Consider the following 17,030-nt stretch of genomic DNA (forward strand, 5'->3'; position numbering starts at 1 on the left):
GCAAGAAGACTAAACCCTAAAATGTTAAGCCCAGCTTTCTGGCCCTGTATCAAGTGAATTGTTATTGAACAGCATGTAAAGGAGAGAATTTTGTAGTTTGGTGGTAGATCTATAAATTGCTAACCACTTAGAATCAGCTGTCTGAAGTACAGTATCTCTCTGTCTGGTGCGCTACATAATTCTTTTTATTTATTTATTTATTTTTTCTCATTTTGGCAGATAAAGTTCTCAATACATAAGTGCACAGCTATAGTTGTGTGAGGCATTCTCAGCAGCTCCTACCTGTGTTTGTAGAGGTAAAAGGCAAACCCTGACAGAATGAGAGCGAAGAAAGGGACCAATATGGCAGCCGCTACTGAGCTGCTGTTCGTGCCATAGTACGGATTGGAGGGATCCATATCTGTAGTGACAAGAGCTGAAAGTGTAATGAAATGTGAGCACCAACAACAAATATTCTGTAACTGCCTTAAACATACTGGTCTGTTTCAATTAGTTTGTTCGTGTACAATCGTGTACCCAGTGTTAACTCTCTAACTAAAGAGAGCAGCACTTTAATCCGTTTACTCTGTTCAGCTTCCTCATTTCTTCTTATTACTCACACTTGTCACATAGCTTGCTAATTAGCTGAGTTAACTTAGCTCTGCTGTAACTCAGCACCATAATCACTAAGCATGTCACATATCATCGCTGTTGGGCGGAAACCTCGTATGTCCAAATTTGGTCAATTTCATATTTTTTCACATATCGATGCTATTGGTCAGTCCCCACGTGGGTCTGTTATTTTTTCAAGAAGAGTCGCAACGAATCAACACGTCTTCTGAGGTAAATGTCTTAAACACTGGGCTCAAAGAAAAAAAAATCTTGACCCCCGCTAGTTCTGGTGCTCGTCTGAGGACAGGAATTTAGCGCAAGACAATCCACTGCAACGCGGACTAAACCCTGTGCACTGCGTTTTTTAATTTCCTGAAAAATAACGGTTTTGGAGATATGAGGATTCCGCCCGACAGCGATGATATATTAGTAAAAACACATTTACTGTGTTTAAGGGTAGCTTTACGGGTAAACTGACCCATACAATGACCAATAAAGTAAAAAAAAACTAAAAATTTTAGACAATATATAAATAAATATTTAATGTTATTTATTAGTTTTATGCTTTGCACTCCAGTGATCATTTTACCTTGTCTTGTCAGCTGAAACTTGCCAAAGTCTTTGCTATGGATGTGACCTTGGTAAACAAACATTTTCTTTTCAGACTCAGCTGTCACCTTGATCAGAAGAGAGGGGGAAAACAAGAGAAATAACAATCACTTTTATTTATGCAAGCTCATGGATGATTGAGTATTGTCTCACCATAGCCAGTCACAAAAAAAAACCATAGAGAAAAAAACAAATTCATTGCAACACTGGTTAAAAGCTCTGGATTAGTGATGAGTTTGGGGGTTCAAGCCTTAGCCCTGCCAAGCTGCAACTGTTTCTTTCAAGCACAGCCCTTAACCCTACTTGCTCCAGAGTCCTAGGAACGGTATCAGTTATGGCTAAGGGCTGCTTAAGGGCCCAACAGAGGCAGCCTGGCAGGGCTGAGGCAATACATAGGAAAGCTAAGCAAACGCAAACTACACTACTGTAGTCCCCTCTAATAGTATTAGAAGGACAAGGCCAATTCCTTTGTTTTGATGATACACTGAATACATTTGTTGGGTGAGATCAAAAGATAAATATGAGATGATGGAACACGGCACCTCACAAATTATTAGGTGTTTGATTCATTAAACAATTAATATATTTGTATAATAACAAAAGTGTCTGTCAATTTACAGAAATCAAATCAATTGGGTGGAACTTCATAATGCAGCAAGACAATGACCCAAGGAACACTGCAAACACAAATCAACAGCTTGGTGATGTAGCAGTGGCAAGCAAGGCAGATGCAACAAAATATTAAGCGTTATTTACTGTCCCTATACTTTCGCTCATCTAAAATTTTGTGGTCTGCCACCAAAGGTGCCATGTACTGAGTTACAACTCTAGATGTAAATATCAGGAAAAGATGGGTGAAATTTGGATCCATCATCTCATGCTTGAGCTCAAATCCAAAGGTCCTCAGGATATGCAAAATGAGAGAACCTGTTCTGCTGCTCCAATACTTTTGACAAAGGTATACAGTTCACCACATTATCTTGTAGGATTGAAAACTGCACTATGGATTTAAATCTCTAATTTCCCTAAGAATGTGGAGTAACTTTGTGGTACTTACATAACCATCCATTGCCCAGTTGTCATTTTTGAATTTACTGAAGTACTGCTCTGTTGGGCCTCGTATCTGGTAGACTTTGAGTAATAAATGATTTTCTTCTTTTTTGTAAGTCCCTGCAGAAGACAAAGGAATGTTGACAAACATGTCTCATTAAAATGTTAAACCAAATAAATTAGCTTAGGCATCAGCAGAATTTTAAAATTCCCCCATGTTGAATTCTCGAATCTGATCAACAGCTATTGATTACATTTTCTGTGACAGCAGTTCTGACAGATAATGAAAAGTTTTTGTTCTTGTTGTAATATGGCATGAAAAACCGTATACAGTTGCTTTAATATAAGTGATAACAGAAATTAACTTTCCTCATGGATGCTTCACAACATTAAAAGTAATAAAACACTAAGATGTGCTGTCACGGCATGTAGTTTCACACCAACATATCATGGATTATTTTCCTAAAACGAAGTATCCTTTTTCAAATCAAAGGCTTGTTAAACTAAAGGCAGTTTCCATTTTTTATTTAGTAAAACATTTTACTTGTGCCTGTATTTCTGATTTTTTTAAGCTAGGATTTAACAGCTCACCCGAAAGCTTGATCTGCACCCCGCTTTGTTCTAAAAGTGTGACGTTGACTCTGCTCGTTGACACGTTGAAAGCAGTCACTGTTATTGTAGCAGTCTGTCTCTTGCCAAGGTACTCGTAGAAACCGGTCCAGCCCGAGTTAAAAGAGAACACGTCTGCAGGCACTGAACACAAGGAAAGGACAGACTGTCTGTTATGAGTCTCACCAGAGTTTGACACGCTAACCATCACACCTGTCATGTTTACTTCAGGAGAACTAACCATCTCTCACCCACTGATTTGTCTTGGAGCAAACTAAACTAGTGTGTAAACATTAGATCCGATAGTCATAAGCGTTGATGCTCGCACAAGAATTATTCTTCAGGTTGTTTAAGAAATCCCATCTTTTATAACACTAAGATTTAATTAGTATCATGCTGTAGACATAAAGCATTACGCATAGATCTAAACTGCTGATATTATTGAAGACATTTTAATAAAATGTGTATAAGACTAGAGCACCCATTATGTAAAAGAAAAATTAATTCCTTTTCCCTTGCAGAGAAATGGTTACGTACCCCGAATCTTGTTTTTCTGTATGTCTGGGTCTCCCTTTGACTTGGTGTTTATTTTTGGTCCAACTAGAAGACAGATAATTGACAAGTTGACATTTGCAGGTGCACTCTGTCCTTGCATGTGTGCACAGGGATAATGATCACAACTTTAAACATCGTAGTTCATTTAAAAACTGTATTCTGTTGTGTACTTGAATGACCCACATCCCTGTTCGTAGGAGATTGCATCATCCAATAGCTTTAAATGATTCGTAAAAGCATGAACCGTGGAAACAAATGTATTTCTGTTTAAATGTTCACCATTTTTAGAATGCAATGATGTGTAGAAAAATTGTAGATTGGTTTCTACTGGCTTAGACTATTTGGATATTTTACACTGCAAAATGTTGCTGCAATAAATATTTTTAGTTAGGAAAAGGATGCTGTGTAAGTTTAACTTGTAGCAAAGAGAGCAAATACGTCATGTTTCGTTATTTCCCAACCTTCGCAGCAGAAACACTAGCGTTAATGTTTCTACTAAACTCTTTCTACTCACAGCACAGGTAAGGGTCAATACCTTTGCAGACAGGTGTTTTGCCCGACCACCGGCCATCTGGCTTGCATGTCCTGTGCTCAGATCCCCCGGCCAAAAAGAATCCATCTTGGCACGTGTACATGAGTGTGTAGCCCAGCGTAGGCAGGTCGATGGCCCTCACATCCACGTGAGACGGTGTCTCAGGCTGTCGGCACGTGTGAGCTACACAGAACAGATGCGATGTATAAGGCTGGGAAGCACGCTTATTTACATGTTTGTTTTTTATTTATTTTGCAGATGATGCTGATGGCAAAGGTTGCGTGCCTTAAGTGCACCTTACATAATATGTGAAGTGTTCACATTTGCTTTTAGTTGACTCATGTCTTTACACAATCAGGCTCAGGAGGTACTTTTTATCAGTGTTTCTTATATGAAGGTCACAGAATCATTAAAAGGGGTCTGTGATGTTTTTGGTAAAGTGGTTGAAGTCACCTCTCACTAGTAACAAAGTCATACTTTACTATGGACTTCTTTAGCCTGTTTAACTGGTCACTTGAAGTGAATAAGTTCAGTCCAAACTTAAATCACCCAAAAGCAAGTAGAACTATAAATAATGTTAGACCGATCCTAATGTGTTTCTTAAGATAAATGTTCAGTAATATAAAACAGGGTGTTTGCTTTTATACGACTTTTATAAGATTAGTTCCTGTTTTTTGGCAAGTGATTTTGTTTGGAATATTGTAGTTGTTTGTCATATTCTAATAAGTCCTTACCGACACACTCCGGCTGCAGGCCACTCCAAGTCAAATTTTCCAGGCACGTTCTAGTAGTAGACCCAAGGATATGATAATTTTTTCTACATCTGAAAAAAACCTTACTCCCCACCTAAAAAAAAAAAAAGTGTTACTAATAGCATAAAAGAATCTTCTTTGCAAGCATTTGGGTTTACTACCCTTACCATAAATCCCTGAGCTTGCAGTGGAATTCCATAAGCAGGTGTTCCCGGATCCTTGCATGCATTATATGCTGGATCTGTAATCACAAATAAATCACTTATCACCATCTTGTAGCTTACACCTTACCAAGAAGATTAAAAGGATGTTCATCGGGTGAGGATTACACACCGATGCAGGAAGGCTGCAGACCGCTCCATGAGCCATCCTCCTGACACACTCTTCTAGAGGAGCCCACTAGCAGGTAGGGAGGGCGGCAGTAGAAAGACACCTCAGACTTGTAGGTAAATTGCTTGCCTTCTCTGTAGCCTTCTGCAGGAGTTCCGGGGTCCCCACATAATACCGCTAGACAGGACGCAATTCAGATAACATAAATGTTACGTTATTTTTGGTCATTTCAGTATGTTTATTACCAGGTTTTCGGTGCTTCCTTAGAATCAGGATACCCATCATCAAAATGTTGCCTATCCAGTAAGAGCATAACATGTTTCTTTGCACTAAGGTAAAACATGCACTATATGTCTCCTAATAACTCCTAGTACCTCTCAGAAAACCCAAATCTACTCTTTTACTGCAGGTTTCTTTTTTTTCCTTCCACCATCTAATCACCAATAGGGTTTGTATTTAAACAGAGGACATGTTCTTGCAAGTAATCACTGTAACCAGATACTGTTTTAGATTTTTTTTTTTTTAGAATCACCACAACTAGGTTTCTTCTTCTCCTGCTTCTATAACAATATGATTTGCAATAAAATCATTTGAAATGGTATGATTAGGCTTTACCTATTGCCAGAATGAACCTTGGGTGTGGATCTATGACTTTATAGTGCTGTGACTCTTGTACTCTAGTATTAATTCCTTTTCCTCACCAAGTATGACTGAGACCTTGGTTATATAGAATTACTAATCAAAAACTGATATGACTTTCATCTTTAAGTTTGCTGGTCATGATTACACTGGACATGATTGCTGGCTGACTAATGCTGTGTAGTTTTCTAATGAATTAATAAAAATCAAGTAATCAGTATTTAGCATTAGTTAAGATTTGACTTGCTGCCTAGACATTTTAATTAATGGAATTAATGCTTTGCTAACCTGGCATTAAGTAAAGCAAAACTTCCATAGTTAATGTTAGCTAAATGCACCCCAAAGGGCACTCATCCTCATGTTCTAACAGCTTATCCTCTTTTAGACAGACGCATGAATAGCTCAATGCTAACTAACAGTACAGTATGTAGCATGACAAGGTCACAGGAGATAAATTTGCCACACTTTTTTTTCTACATTGATGAGCTTGATTAGATGATTCTAATCTGTTAAATTAGATAGAGTATTTTTTTTTAAAACTTTGTCAAATTTGTACTTTGAAGGTTTAAATAAAAATATTATAATAAAAAGAAAGATGCAGTGTTCACAGAGTAGCCATTCCAACCTGGAGTAGCCATTCACACCTGGGGAACAAGAAAAACCTGCAAATCACATGTTCCGATATACCTGATCACTTGAAAAAATGGGTGGTTGTTCATTCATCTTTTGATCTCAAACCCTCATGTTTTTGTTTTTGCCTCACACACAAAATTATCTAGCTTGCCATTCCAGTACTTCCAACAGGGACTATACGTTCACGCCTAGGGACGATTAAGTGTAGTCAATCTACCTGCTGGCGTGGATGTGCACATGAATGGCACACAAAACAGTTAAATGAGCTAAGGCTCAAATCCTTAGCTTTGAGTTAGCAGTGCTACCTGCTGGGCCACTGTGACACTTGGAATACAGTTTAATGACACACATTTATATGAGGTGGCTTTATCTGAACACAGCAGTCTTTTCATTAAAGCAAAACCGCCTGGGGATCTAATGACACATCCGCTGTATCAGTGCTCTCTACACCATTTACCTGCTTTGACTTGGGTGTTTTAACTTAATATAAACTTCATTTATTAACAAAGTAACCCTTCCTACCATTTCACAGCGCAATACGTGCTTCACGCCGTATAGTTAGTGGAAATCCATGATGCTTTTTATTTTATTCTGTCTGTTGCTTTAATATACTTACAGAATTGCCAGTTGTCACCGGCAGCTATCTATGGGCCAAGAAATAAAATTCATGAGCCAGGTATACTGGCAAATAAAAATGATTCAAATTCTGAGGTTGTTCATGTTCTTGTGCTGTCTGTCAGGCTGTTGCACTTCTTAAGTTTTCATGCAGCCAGAATTGCTTCCAGAATCGTTACTGCTCTGCAAGAGATGCTTCTCCCGAAAGCCGTAGATGACAGGCCATTTGGGGCATGAAGTTCCCAGCTCTTTTAACATTTTCTCTGACACTGTGTCAAAGGATTAGACTCAAAACCTGTAGGCTTTAGCAGCAGATTGGGGCCAGGCACCTTGTGTATCTTGCAAACGATAAGAACTAGCAGGAGGACATATTTGTGACATGTTGACACTTGTCACAGCAGTTTAATGACCTGTCAAAAGCTGCATCAAGGACATTCATGTCAAAATGCTACCGTACATCCCAATTGTCTGGATCGGTTTAATGAATCAACAAAGCTAAATATCCACATTTGGCCTAGAATTGTGAAAAGGAGTTTTGCAATGAGCTCTGTAATTTTGAAGCTTTGTTAAATTCATAATATAAGAAAGTTCACAGAATGCCTTTGCAAATTTTAACAATTCATGTGACTCCTACCTAGAGATTATTGTATAGTTAGTTTGTGCTGATTAGCATTAAACGTTTGTACATTTGGTATTGCTCAAATCTCTCTGCACTCATTACTTGTGGGTGTTGCAGTGCTTTCTGAGGTAATGCCAGGCTAGTGTGAAACAATTTTATGCTGCACCTCAATACTAGCTAAAAATACAACCTTGTGCAGAATAAATAAGTGTTTATAAAAAAGCTTTGTGTGAACAGGACTTCAGTAGCCACAACTGACCTTTTACCTTTTTTGTTTAATGTAAAATGTCTGTTATATTTGGTTATTATTTGTGTGAAGTGGTCTGGTTAAACACATTGGCCAGTTTATTAGGAACACCTATGCATTCACATAGTTGTACTTATGCTGCTGCACCCACAAGATTGGCTGATTAGATAACTGCAGGAATGTTAGATGTTCCTAATAAAGTGGACAATGAGTCGTTGTTGACGTTGTACTCATTAAGCACCTGTATAACTTGAGCAGAGATAAAATTTCACTGAGTCAGCAGATATTGGGTCTCATCTATATTTCTTTGCAGCCCTCCATCCATGTTAGAACCCCGTGTGTTCATTTATACTCACGCAAACACTGAGGGATTTCACCGCGCCATGTTCCGTTCCCCTCACATGTGGCGATTCCGGGAGAGGATAACTGATAACCACTGAAACAGCTGTAGGCCACGCTAGAACCCCACTGCAGATCGGAGCCCTCCACTTTCCCGTTCCGGATAGCCGGGGGCTGGCCACACATGATCACTGCAGGCACAAAATGCATAATTATCATTAGCATTGTCTCAGATTCGTACTGTCAGCATTTAGCATTATTCAAATTAATTATTCATCATCTTCCTTGATTGTGTTGATTTATGGATGGCGGAACAGAAGTGTATGTATGGCATCAGATGAGAGTAGACAAAGATGATTAAGCAGAATTATTTTCTCCAGCCACTGCTTGCCCAGAATGTTTACTACATTTTTAATGCAGCACAACACGTTAGACAACTCAAAACCAGAAGCTAAAGTGTGTTCACTTGCTGTTTGTGACTCGAACCTGACATCTGATAAACAAGATCTTACACTTTTTTCCTTCAGAGTGTATAAGTGATAAAATCCTCTCGCTGTGGGAATGAGGGGGGAATGGAGACAGAAGTTAAAACAAGATCAAAAAGGCTTTTTATGTGGAGATTCCAGCAACTCGTTTTTTTTTTTTTGAGTGTTCACTATAATCTGTTTTGTAGCCTAAATAGCAGGAAAGTGGAGAATTTAACTGAAAGCACTGTTGTGCCTTTCCACAATACTAACATAAGCATCAGTCACAACTTTAAAAGTTTTATACCGCTGCATTGTTAAATCAATTAATCTATTATGACAACATCTGTAATTCAAATCGGAGGATTATATAGTGATGCACTCGTCCAATACATTATATACACAAGTACGTGTATGGCAGATGCTTTATGTAATCTAAGCTATTAAAAATTAACAATAAAAATGTAGTTAATAGTTTTGTTGTTCAGTTATTTCAGCATAATATTCTTCTCAAAAGTTAGCATGTTACAAACTTCTGTTTTCATCCAACCATTTTTGTATAAATGATCTAAACTAAATGAATTGATAAGATCTCGATTTGCAACATTTGGCAAAACATCCATGATGTGGCTAAACATTTTAGTTATACATTTTCTAGCTTCTGTATAAAAATAACTATTATAATGACTGTAATAACTGTTTGTCTAAACCAAACTAATTTCCAAAGCAAATCCTTTGTCATTTTCTACTATGCTGAAACTTTAAACCATTAACTTGGGATCTTATTTTGTTTGCAGTCGCTAGGTTTGGGGCATCTGAATGATAAGAGTCTGATTTGACTTTTTTTTTTTCCAAATACCTCTGCAGCTTGGTTTGGTCTGATTCCACATGCCATCTTTGGAGCAGTAGAGTGTGTGCTGCCCCAGAGGGTCCATGATGTAACCAGGGTTGCAGTGATAACGGACCGTCTTATTGAAGGTGAACTCATTGCCCATGTAAATTCCATTGGCAATAGGACCAGGATCGCCACAGCTGATAACTACAACAAAAATCTTCTATTAAAGATAGTCCAGGTTTAAATCAAACCTGGTTTGTCATTTAGTAATTCAATATAGATGCAATAGTAGGCTCGAACAGTACACTAATTGGTTTAATAACGTTTAGCCACAACTTTTCAGTGGAGGGTTCAATGAAAAGTTGGTAGCCAGAAATGATTATATGAACATCCATTTAACTGATTTGCAATCACTATTTGTTTTCATTCATGGCTAAGAACTAATAAATAAATTAATTAACCACAAATTATCACAGTTTGTGAATATTCATTAACCGTTAACAAAAACAGAGACGCATGCCATGTACAAGCATGTCACAGTGAATGGAAGCTATATGCACTAATTAGCATGCAATTTGCTTCATCTTGCTTGGTTGCTAACTATTCACTCAATCATAACACTTGAAGAAATTGCTTGGGGAAAAAAATAAATAAAAGGAGGCCTTCAGTAAACAGTTAGCACGAGATCCCAGATTATGGTTGCTTCTTTGCTGTAATTATTTTAAGTGAACTACTGCTTTAAAGAGCAGGACCGGACTCTGACCTGCGCAATCCGGAGCTGAGCCAGTCCATGTTCCGTTGGTGGTGCAGTGACGAGTTGTGAGGCCTGTGGTCTTATAGCCTTCCCAGCAGGCGTATGACACTGAGCTGGAGAAGTGCATTCCATCACTGAACATGATCTTAGCGTAGGCTGGAGTTCCAGGATTCCCACAGGACACAGCTGGGAAAGTCGATGTGGAAACATAGCACGATGAAAACAGGCTTAGCAATACTGTCAGAGTAAGGATGTAGAACAGCCAAAAAAAAAACTGACTAAAGTTAAAGCAGAAGACAAAATTTACTCTTAGGTTGTTGTTTTTTTTTTGTAAAACCCAAACATTAAAGCACGTCCCTATAGTCCACAACTAGGATTTTTAGATTGTCCTGTTTAAATGGTCACATTCCACCATCCCATTAAAAAAACCCATGGAGCAGAGAATAAAGCAGGTGAAATATTTGTTAAACATGGACAATTTCTGTCAAAAACACTAGAATATTATTTAATTATAAGTGCCATAGTTGGGTGAGTGATTATAATTGTCACATTAACTGCAGTCCCTGAATTTGTGCAGAGAGAGAGAGAGAGAGAGAGAGACAACCTTTCAAACAAGTCGTAAGCAATAAAAACACAACACTGAAATTACTCATCCTTTCTTTCAGACAAGCATTCAGTGAACAGACGTTTTTGTTTTTTTGCCTCATGGCAAACAGGTTTCTAACAAGAAATGATTCTAGACATTTCGTGTGTATGATAAATGACTCGTTTTCCAGCTAAATCGTACGGTTGTGAGAGAGAGGCCAAACCCATTAGTGTAATGCACAACCCAATTCATAACAATCATCCAAAGAGCACAAGTTTTAAGTCTTAACCTCTTGAGGCCGTTCGTCATAATCAGTGAAATTGTTACTGCAAAATTGCTACCTCACTATAAACACTGCCAGTTTATTAAATAGAGAAAAAATGGTTCAATAAAGAGTTAATGAGATCTCTGTGGAACGGCTCTGCTCCGGGCAAATATATTTCCAGACTAGAAGTTGTTCTTTCCAAGTGGCAGCAGGTTAGTGCTTCTCCTGCAGTTTGGGATTTACATTTAGTACCTGTGTGGCATTATTTGTATGCCCAAGACATTGGCTCAGCCTCCACCTGCATCACCCATCCATCTCTTCTCCCTTAAAGCAGCCGTTAAAAGCCCCTTACTCAATTATAGATGTCCGCTAAATAATGCATCTTATTGATCTTATGTACACAATCCATGGGCTTACTGTACTCTGGATTTAGGAGTTAGTGATGCCAGAGGGATTTACCATTTTACTCAACTTACGTATTTTGATTGCTCTTGAGCACGTTTCTTGCAACTTGTGACAAATGACCTGGGTGATATTCATTTATATTTTAAATGATGAACAATTATAATTGTGTTTTGTGCTAACAAAATTTCTCACAACCTCTCATTAATGTAGTGATTGAACATGCTCTGCTGTAATTACAGGGTACTTGTGTATCTTTACTAACTAGAGTCATTGAATTAACCAGTAATTACTGATTTTAGGCCTGTCGGCACAAAATACTCAGGGATGGACAAAGCCTGGGATTCTGGGCCAAGTTGATTTCTTATCCATGATATTAGGGTTTTTTTTTTTTCTTCTTTTACTTTATAGTGGCCAAGGGAGCAAATAGGTTCAAACTTATAGAGTCCTTGGGCCTCTATCCTCCCACAGGATTTCCCAAGAACTTTACATCAAGGGATTATTGTGCTGTAATCCTTGTAATGAAAATGTTTGTCTAACCAGCCTCCTCACAGTGAGGGTGCAAAACGTACGTTCTCTGAAAAGGCAATAATAACAGTGGATATAGGCATTTTTAGTTGTAAAGGTCTTGTCATATCCATTACCTGATTCTAAAACTTTTATTTTATTTAGTCAGCCTTAATGAAACTAAATCTGGTAACAGATTTTCTTCATGCTTGAGTTTGGTTTTATATGTATATTAAAATTATGCAGATACAGTTAAAGAGAAAACTTTTAGTTTTAACGCTGTATGTTCCTCTGCCTTTCAGTAACCCATCTATGTCTCCTTACCCTCACACACAGGCTGGTTGCCACTCCATGAACTGTTCTGCAGGCAGGTACGCTCCGAGGAGCCCCTCAAAATATATCCTGCTTCACAGGTGAAGCGCAGGAGGCTCCGAACACGAAACTCCTCTCCCAGGCGTGAGCCATGTGGCGGAACACCCGGGTCTCCACAAAAACCAAGAGCACCACCTGCAAGTGAGCATTTTAGAGAGAGTTGGGTTTCAATTTATCAGCCTAGGTGAAAAGTCCCATGGTTTGAATCAATAAGAACTATTTTTATTATAGCCAAGTCATATATTTCATTCAAATTATAGCACATGACGATATGTTTTACGATGATAAAACTTATTAGTTTTCCATTAAAGCTCTTACAAATGGGCTGCTTGGTAGACAGATGAGGCTTTTTTGTTGTGCATTTATGCTTAGCTTTTAAACAGCATAGGTTCATTCTAATGCTTATCTTATATAATTGGAGACTGGAAAAACCTAATGTGCTAAATCAGGTGTGAGAGATCTCATTTGAACTTAATCACTGCCTTCAGGGCATCTGTTCCATCTGAGGTATACATCATTAATCCTGAATATACTGACTTGGGCATCAGTAAGATCTTGTTTGAGGTGTAAAGCTACACAGTCAGAGAAATGCAATAAACTCAGCTGCTGAATTCCTTACCTGAGCAGTAGGGTGGTGAGCCACTCCAGCGTCCATCCTCGTGGCAATGGAGCGTGGCATTTCCCACCGGGGTTCGGCCTTGGCTGCAGGAATAACTAACTACTGCACCGTAGGTGAACTTCCTGCTTGAGAGGATGGCAAAGGGTGGGACGCCTGGATCACCACAAGAAATAGCTATAGGAGAGGAATGAGGAAGTAAGCAAAGGAGATGTGTCCTTAACAAAAAAAAACAGGAACTGTTAACATTTACACATCTTACTGTTTCACATTGCACTTTAGCAAGTGGTGTACTTTATATAAAGTGTGAATGTCACTGTAAAATGCAGTCTTTAACTGGTCACACATACAGTGGCCCATAACATTAATCCCAGAGCTGCTTACAGCAGTTTAGTGGTATACTACTTGGCAAACTGGGCACCATTATATCTTATTCAGAGAAGTGCTGCACCCAATAACTAATGTAGGTTTCCTTTTATCCAGTTACCTGTCTGTCATTACTGTTACATTTTAATTTGTGTAGAAAAAAAAAAAAAGCCTTTTTAAATCATGTCTTTTTTGCACAAGGATGAAGTTTCTTTTATATATTTTCAAAAACTTTCATCATGAAAATCAGGACTTTGAAAAGCATTTTGTCTTCATATTCATACACAAAATTAGCACTACTTTTTGAATCAGACAAGGAGACAGATAATATTACTCACAAAGGCACTTTGGAAGCGATCTGTCCCACAGGCCGTTTGACTGGCAGGTGAGCACAGATGAGCCAAGCGGATAAAAGCCCTTCTTACAGTGATACATCACTGTGTGTTGGTAGCTGAAGCTCTCAGGATAGCGATGTGAAGAATGACGGACAGCGTTCTCCACAAAGCCTGGATCAGAGCAGTTTACCACTAGAAAAGGAAAGAAAATGAGGGGGGAAAACAAAAACAAACTAGATTTGTAAAGTTCACCGCGACAAACTTTGATGTTGGCTTTGATGAGGCAAGTATTCACAAAGGTTGCTGCTTTTTGGAGGCGAGTGGACATAAGAGTCAGTGTTACTTTTGGAGGCAAGTGGAGACTAGCATGTGACATCATCCGAATACTCCTGGGGAAGTTCCCCTCATTGTTGTGAGTGTTTTGATATGTCACATGTCCATGTTGTAAAAAGTTTTTTTGATTTTGCATATTTTGGTGGCGGGGCTGCGGGACAACCGAAAGGCCAGTCGGTACACCAATTTAAAACTTTGTTCAGAGTATCACCCTAAAGGAGCAGGCCGGGTTTGGTGTAGATAGTTCGAAAGCTTGCCGAGTTATAAACCTCCAAATTTTATAATGGGAGTCTATGGGGAAAAAAGGCCACTTTGAGACCTGGTACCGGAAGTACCGGTACTCGGATCGCTTAGAAAAGTGATAGCAACAGACCAGGGTCTACAGCATATCCGAATTTGGTGCATGTGGCTCGAAAGCTCTAGGCCACATTAAATTTTATACATTTTTGTCTAAGCTTAAATAGGAAAACAGAATGTTGGCTTCTACAAAGCAAACATAATAAGATGCTTAATGTCCTTAGGCACAGGGACAAAGCATGGAGGAATGTGGAGTGGCCATCACTTCTCTGAGTCTCTAGAGCGATTTCAGTCATTTGTTTGATCATTGAACTGTTAGAGGTTCACGTCTATGTTGAAAATTGACATCTGTGGCTGTATGCTTAAAGCTGTTCAGAATGCGTAAGTCAGATTTCATTGTGTTTAAATTGTATTAAAAATGCAGATGAAAAAAACATTTTATATATTGTTTAAATAATTTTTGTTGTATTAATTAAATCATGAATATAGCAGTATGCTGCCAAAACTACTGCAAAAAATAAAAGTAGTCAAGGCTGACTATCTAGAACCTTGACAGCTACTGACATGCTGGAGCTAATACATAGGAGAAGCTATATTCTAAAAACCTCCTTAGAGAAGGGAGGCTGTTTTCGAAAACATCCACTTCAAATCATTAGGTGTATACCACTAAAAGTGGCTGTGGCAGATGGAGGTGCTTGGCCCTTTTTAGAATGGAGGTAATAAGCCTGTGGGACCATAGAGAACAGGCCAGCTACTATGCTGTGGTGCACTGAGATGATGGCTGCCATGCATACCTATAGGGTAGGTATGGACTTGCTGCTGTTTAGCAAAGTTTGAAATCCACCAAAAGAGGGAAGAATCAGCAATAACGGAGGAAAAGTGTATAACAAATGGTTCACAGAATTCAGGTACCACCTCTGAGTGCTCCGTTTCAACAGTCTGCTACACCATAAAGAACCTTAGGAGATGAGCCGCTCCTAAGGTGATTGTGGAGGTTTTGTTAAATCAGTCATCCTGGCCACAGAAAGTCAAGTATCTTTCTCATCTCATGCCCAATGTTGTCTGAGTGTGTGCCAGGACATTTCTACACCTGAGAACCAGCTAGATGAAGTTCAGAGACAGATGGACTGCGCTCAAATCTAGCTGGTGAGTGTGTTCTGACCTAATACTGGGGGGCACATTCACCTGTACCACTGAAGCACAGCCTGAGAGGAGAAATCCATAGTGGTAATCTTTTTCCTATTGAGTCACTCCCAAACAGAGTTCTATCAGGAACACCCTGCATCAGCAGGAAGCTAATGCGTAGGCTCTGTTTTCTGAGGCATAAACATGTTAAAGTTAATTGCATTTGATGTCCATTTGCAGGCTTTAGGTCCCCTATTCTCAAATTAATAAAATAGCGGCAATGTGTTTGATAATTCACTGTGCTTTCCTCTAGATAAAATGTGCCTGTGGTTTGAAGGAAAAGCTGACAATTGAAACTCAACATTGGACTACATTTAGCACGGGTGTGATCTGGAGGAGGAGCCAAAAGGACAGTGTGACAGCTGTAGTTTACTTTCAGTGGCCTATTTATGTTTTTTGCTCTCTCTCTCTCTCAAATGAGTGCATGAACTGTGTACATCTAGAGTACTGAGCAACAGAAAGTAAATGGGAGCTGGAAATGCATGATATTTTTTGTTTTGTCTTTATTTTGCCATCTGCCCCAATGCTCCAATGAGCCAAGTGAATAAAGGTTCCCCATGTTTCTGCTATGTTCTCTGGGCATGGTGATGCTGATTATTTTATATTAATAAAACAAACAAATGCAACTTACACATAGTAACAATTTAATGGTTCTGTTTCACTTGCTGCAAAATGTAACTGGGAAAATTTCACAACACCAGCAAATACCTGTTTTTTTTTGTTTTTTTAAGTGCTAATCAGGTTCCAACTTACATTTGTTAGATTTTAAAAGCAATAAAAATTAATCACGAGATGTTGCAGGAGCATAACTCTCTTACCTTTGCAGAGGGGCAGTGGGTTGCTCCAAAGGCCATTCATACGGCACTGGGCCCGAGCGGATCCATGCAACACGTAGCCAGTGTTGCATGTAAAGTTTACCACGTCATTGAGGTTAAACTCACTCCCATTTGTCCGCCCATTAGCTGGGTTTCCAGGATGGCCACAGGTAATAGCTGTTAATGAAAATGAAAGGTCAGAATGTACTACAATTACTCTATATTATGTACACTCAGATGTTGCCGAGACTAAAGGAAGACGGTTCCAGTTTTTTTCATATTATATGAAAAATAACCGAAGGGCAGGTTGCTTGTTACAGAATAAACATGATTTGAAACTGTAACCACAGCCTTTTGAAATTTTAAAACTACAGCCATTATTTATTTACTTTAAAGATGAACATATGAGAATCTAAGAATTTTGAGGAGGAGGACGACCCTGACAGACTACTTACTGTAGCTAGAAGACTTTTAAATGTTCTAGTGCTTTTAATTATTGTTGAATAATACATGCACCACAGTGGGGAATATATTAACACAACTTACTGGTACCTTTGAGTTCAGAGTTGGAGTCCAGCTATAAACCAAAATCAACCCGCATGTCTCAGCATGCAACTATGGTCAGTCCTCTCTGACCCACAAAAGTGGGGGGGTGGAACTTAACAAGAATTTGTTGCTTTTAACAAGGCCCCATTCATTTACCTTCAATATGTGGATGATTTCCTACTCATTAGCCTGGGACCACTGGAATGCTTTATTGCTACGGGCATTAAAAGTT

The 17,030-nt window shown here is 38.8% G+C and overlaps 1 protein-coding gene and 1 long non-coding RNA gene across 3 annotated transcripts in view; one reads left to right on the forward strand and one right to left on the reverse strand.

Annotated features, from left to right (window-relative positions):
* LOC132846995 (uncharacterized) overlaps window positions 1–12,530 on the forward strand; it is a 43,924-nt gene extending 31,394 nt beyond the window's left edge. The window contains exons 2-3 of the long non-coding RNA XR_009648583.1: window positions 9,452–9,562; window positions 12,270–12,530. This is a non-coding gene — a long non-coding RNA (uncharacterized LOC132846995). The remainder of the gene's footprint in view (window positions 1–9,451; window positions 9,563–12,269) is intronic.
* The window catches only part of csmd1a (CUB and Sushi multiple domains 1a), a 304,313-nt gene that overhangs the window by 5,651 nt on the left and 281,632 nt on the right, over window positions 1–17,030 (reverse strand). The window contains exons 54-69 of one of the 2 annotated variants that reach the window (XM_060871844.1): window positions 16,256–16,429; window positions 13,626–13,814; window positions 12,925–13,098; window positions 12,258–12,440; window positions 10,183–10,359; window positions 9,444–9,623; window positions 8,138–8,311; window positions 5,032–5,205; window positions 4,866–4,939; window positions 4,681–4,792; window positions 3,950–4,129; window positions 3,397–3,459; window positions 2,842–3,003; window positions 2,258–2,370; window positions 1,181–1,268; window positions 283–400 (exon numbers count right to left, since the gene is read on the reverse strand). In XM_060871844.1, coding sequence (XP_060727827.1) covers window positions 283–400; window positions 1,181–1,268; window positions 2,258–2,370; window positions 2,842–3,003; window positions 3,397–3,459; window positions 3,950–4,129; window positions 4,681–4,792; window positions 4,866–4,939; window positions 5,032–5,205; window positions 8,138–8,311; window positions 9,444–9,623; window positions 10,183–10,359; window positions 12,258–12,440; window positions 12,925–13,098; window positions 13,626–13,814; window positions 16,256–16,429 — 2,335 coding nt within the window. Of the gene's footprint in view, window positions 1–282; window positions 416–1,180; window positions 1,269–2,257; window positions 2,371–2,841; window positions 3,004–3,396; window positions 3,460–3,949; window positions 4,130–4,680; window positions 4,793–4,865; window positions 4,940–5,031; window positions 5,206–8,137; window positions 8,312–9,443; window positions 9,624–10,182; window positions 10,360–12,257; window positions 12,441–12,924; window positions 13,099–13,625; window positions 13,815–16,255; window positions 16,430–17,030 lie in introns of both variants that reach the window. The other variant, XM_060871843.1, reaches the window with a different exon arrangement.

This window comes from Tachysurus vachellii, chromosome 6, assembly GCF_030014155.1.
Source record: "Tachysurus vachellii isolate PV-2020 chromosome 6, HZAU_Pvac_v1, whole genome shotgun sequence".
NCBI lineage: Eukaryota > Metazoa > Chordata > Actinopteri > Siluriformes > Bagridae > Tachysurus > Tachysurus vachellii.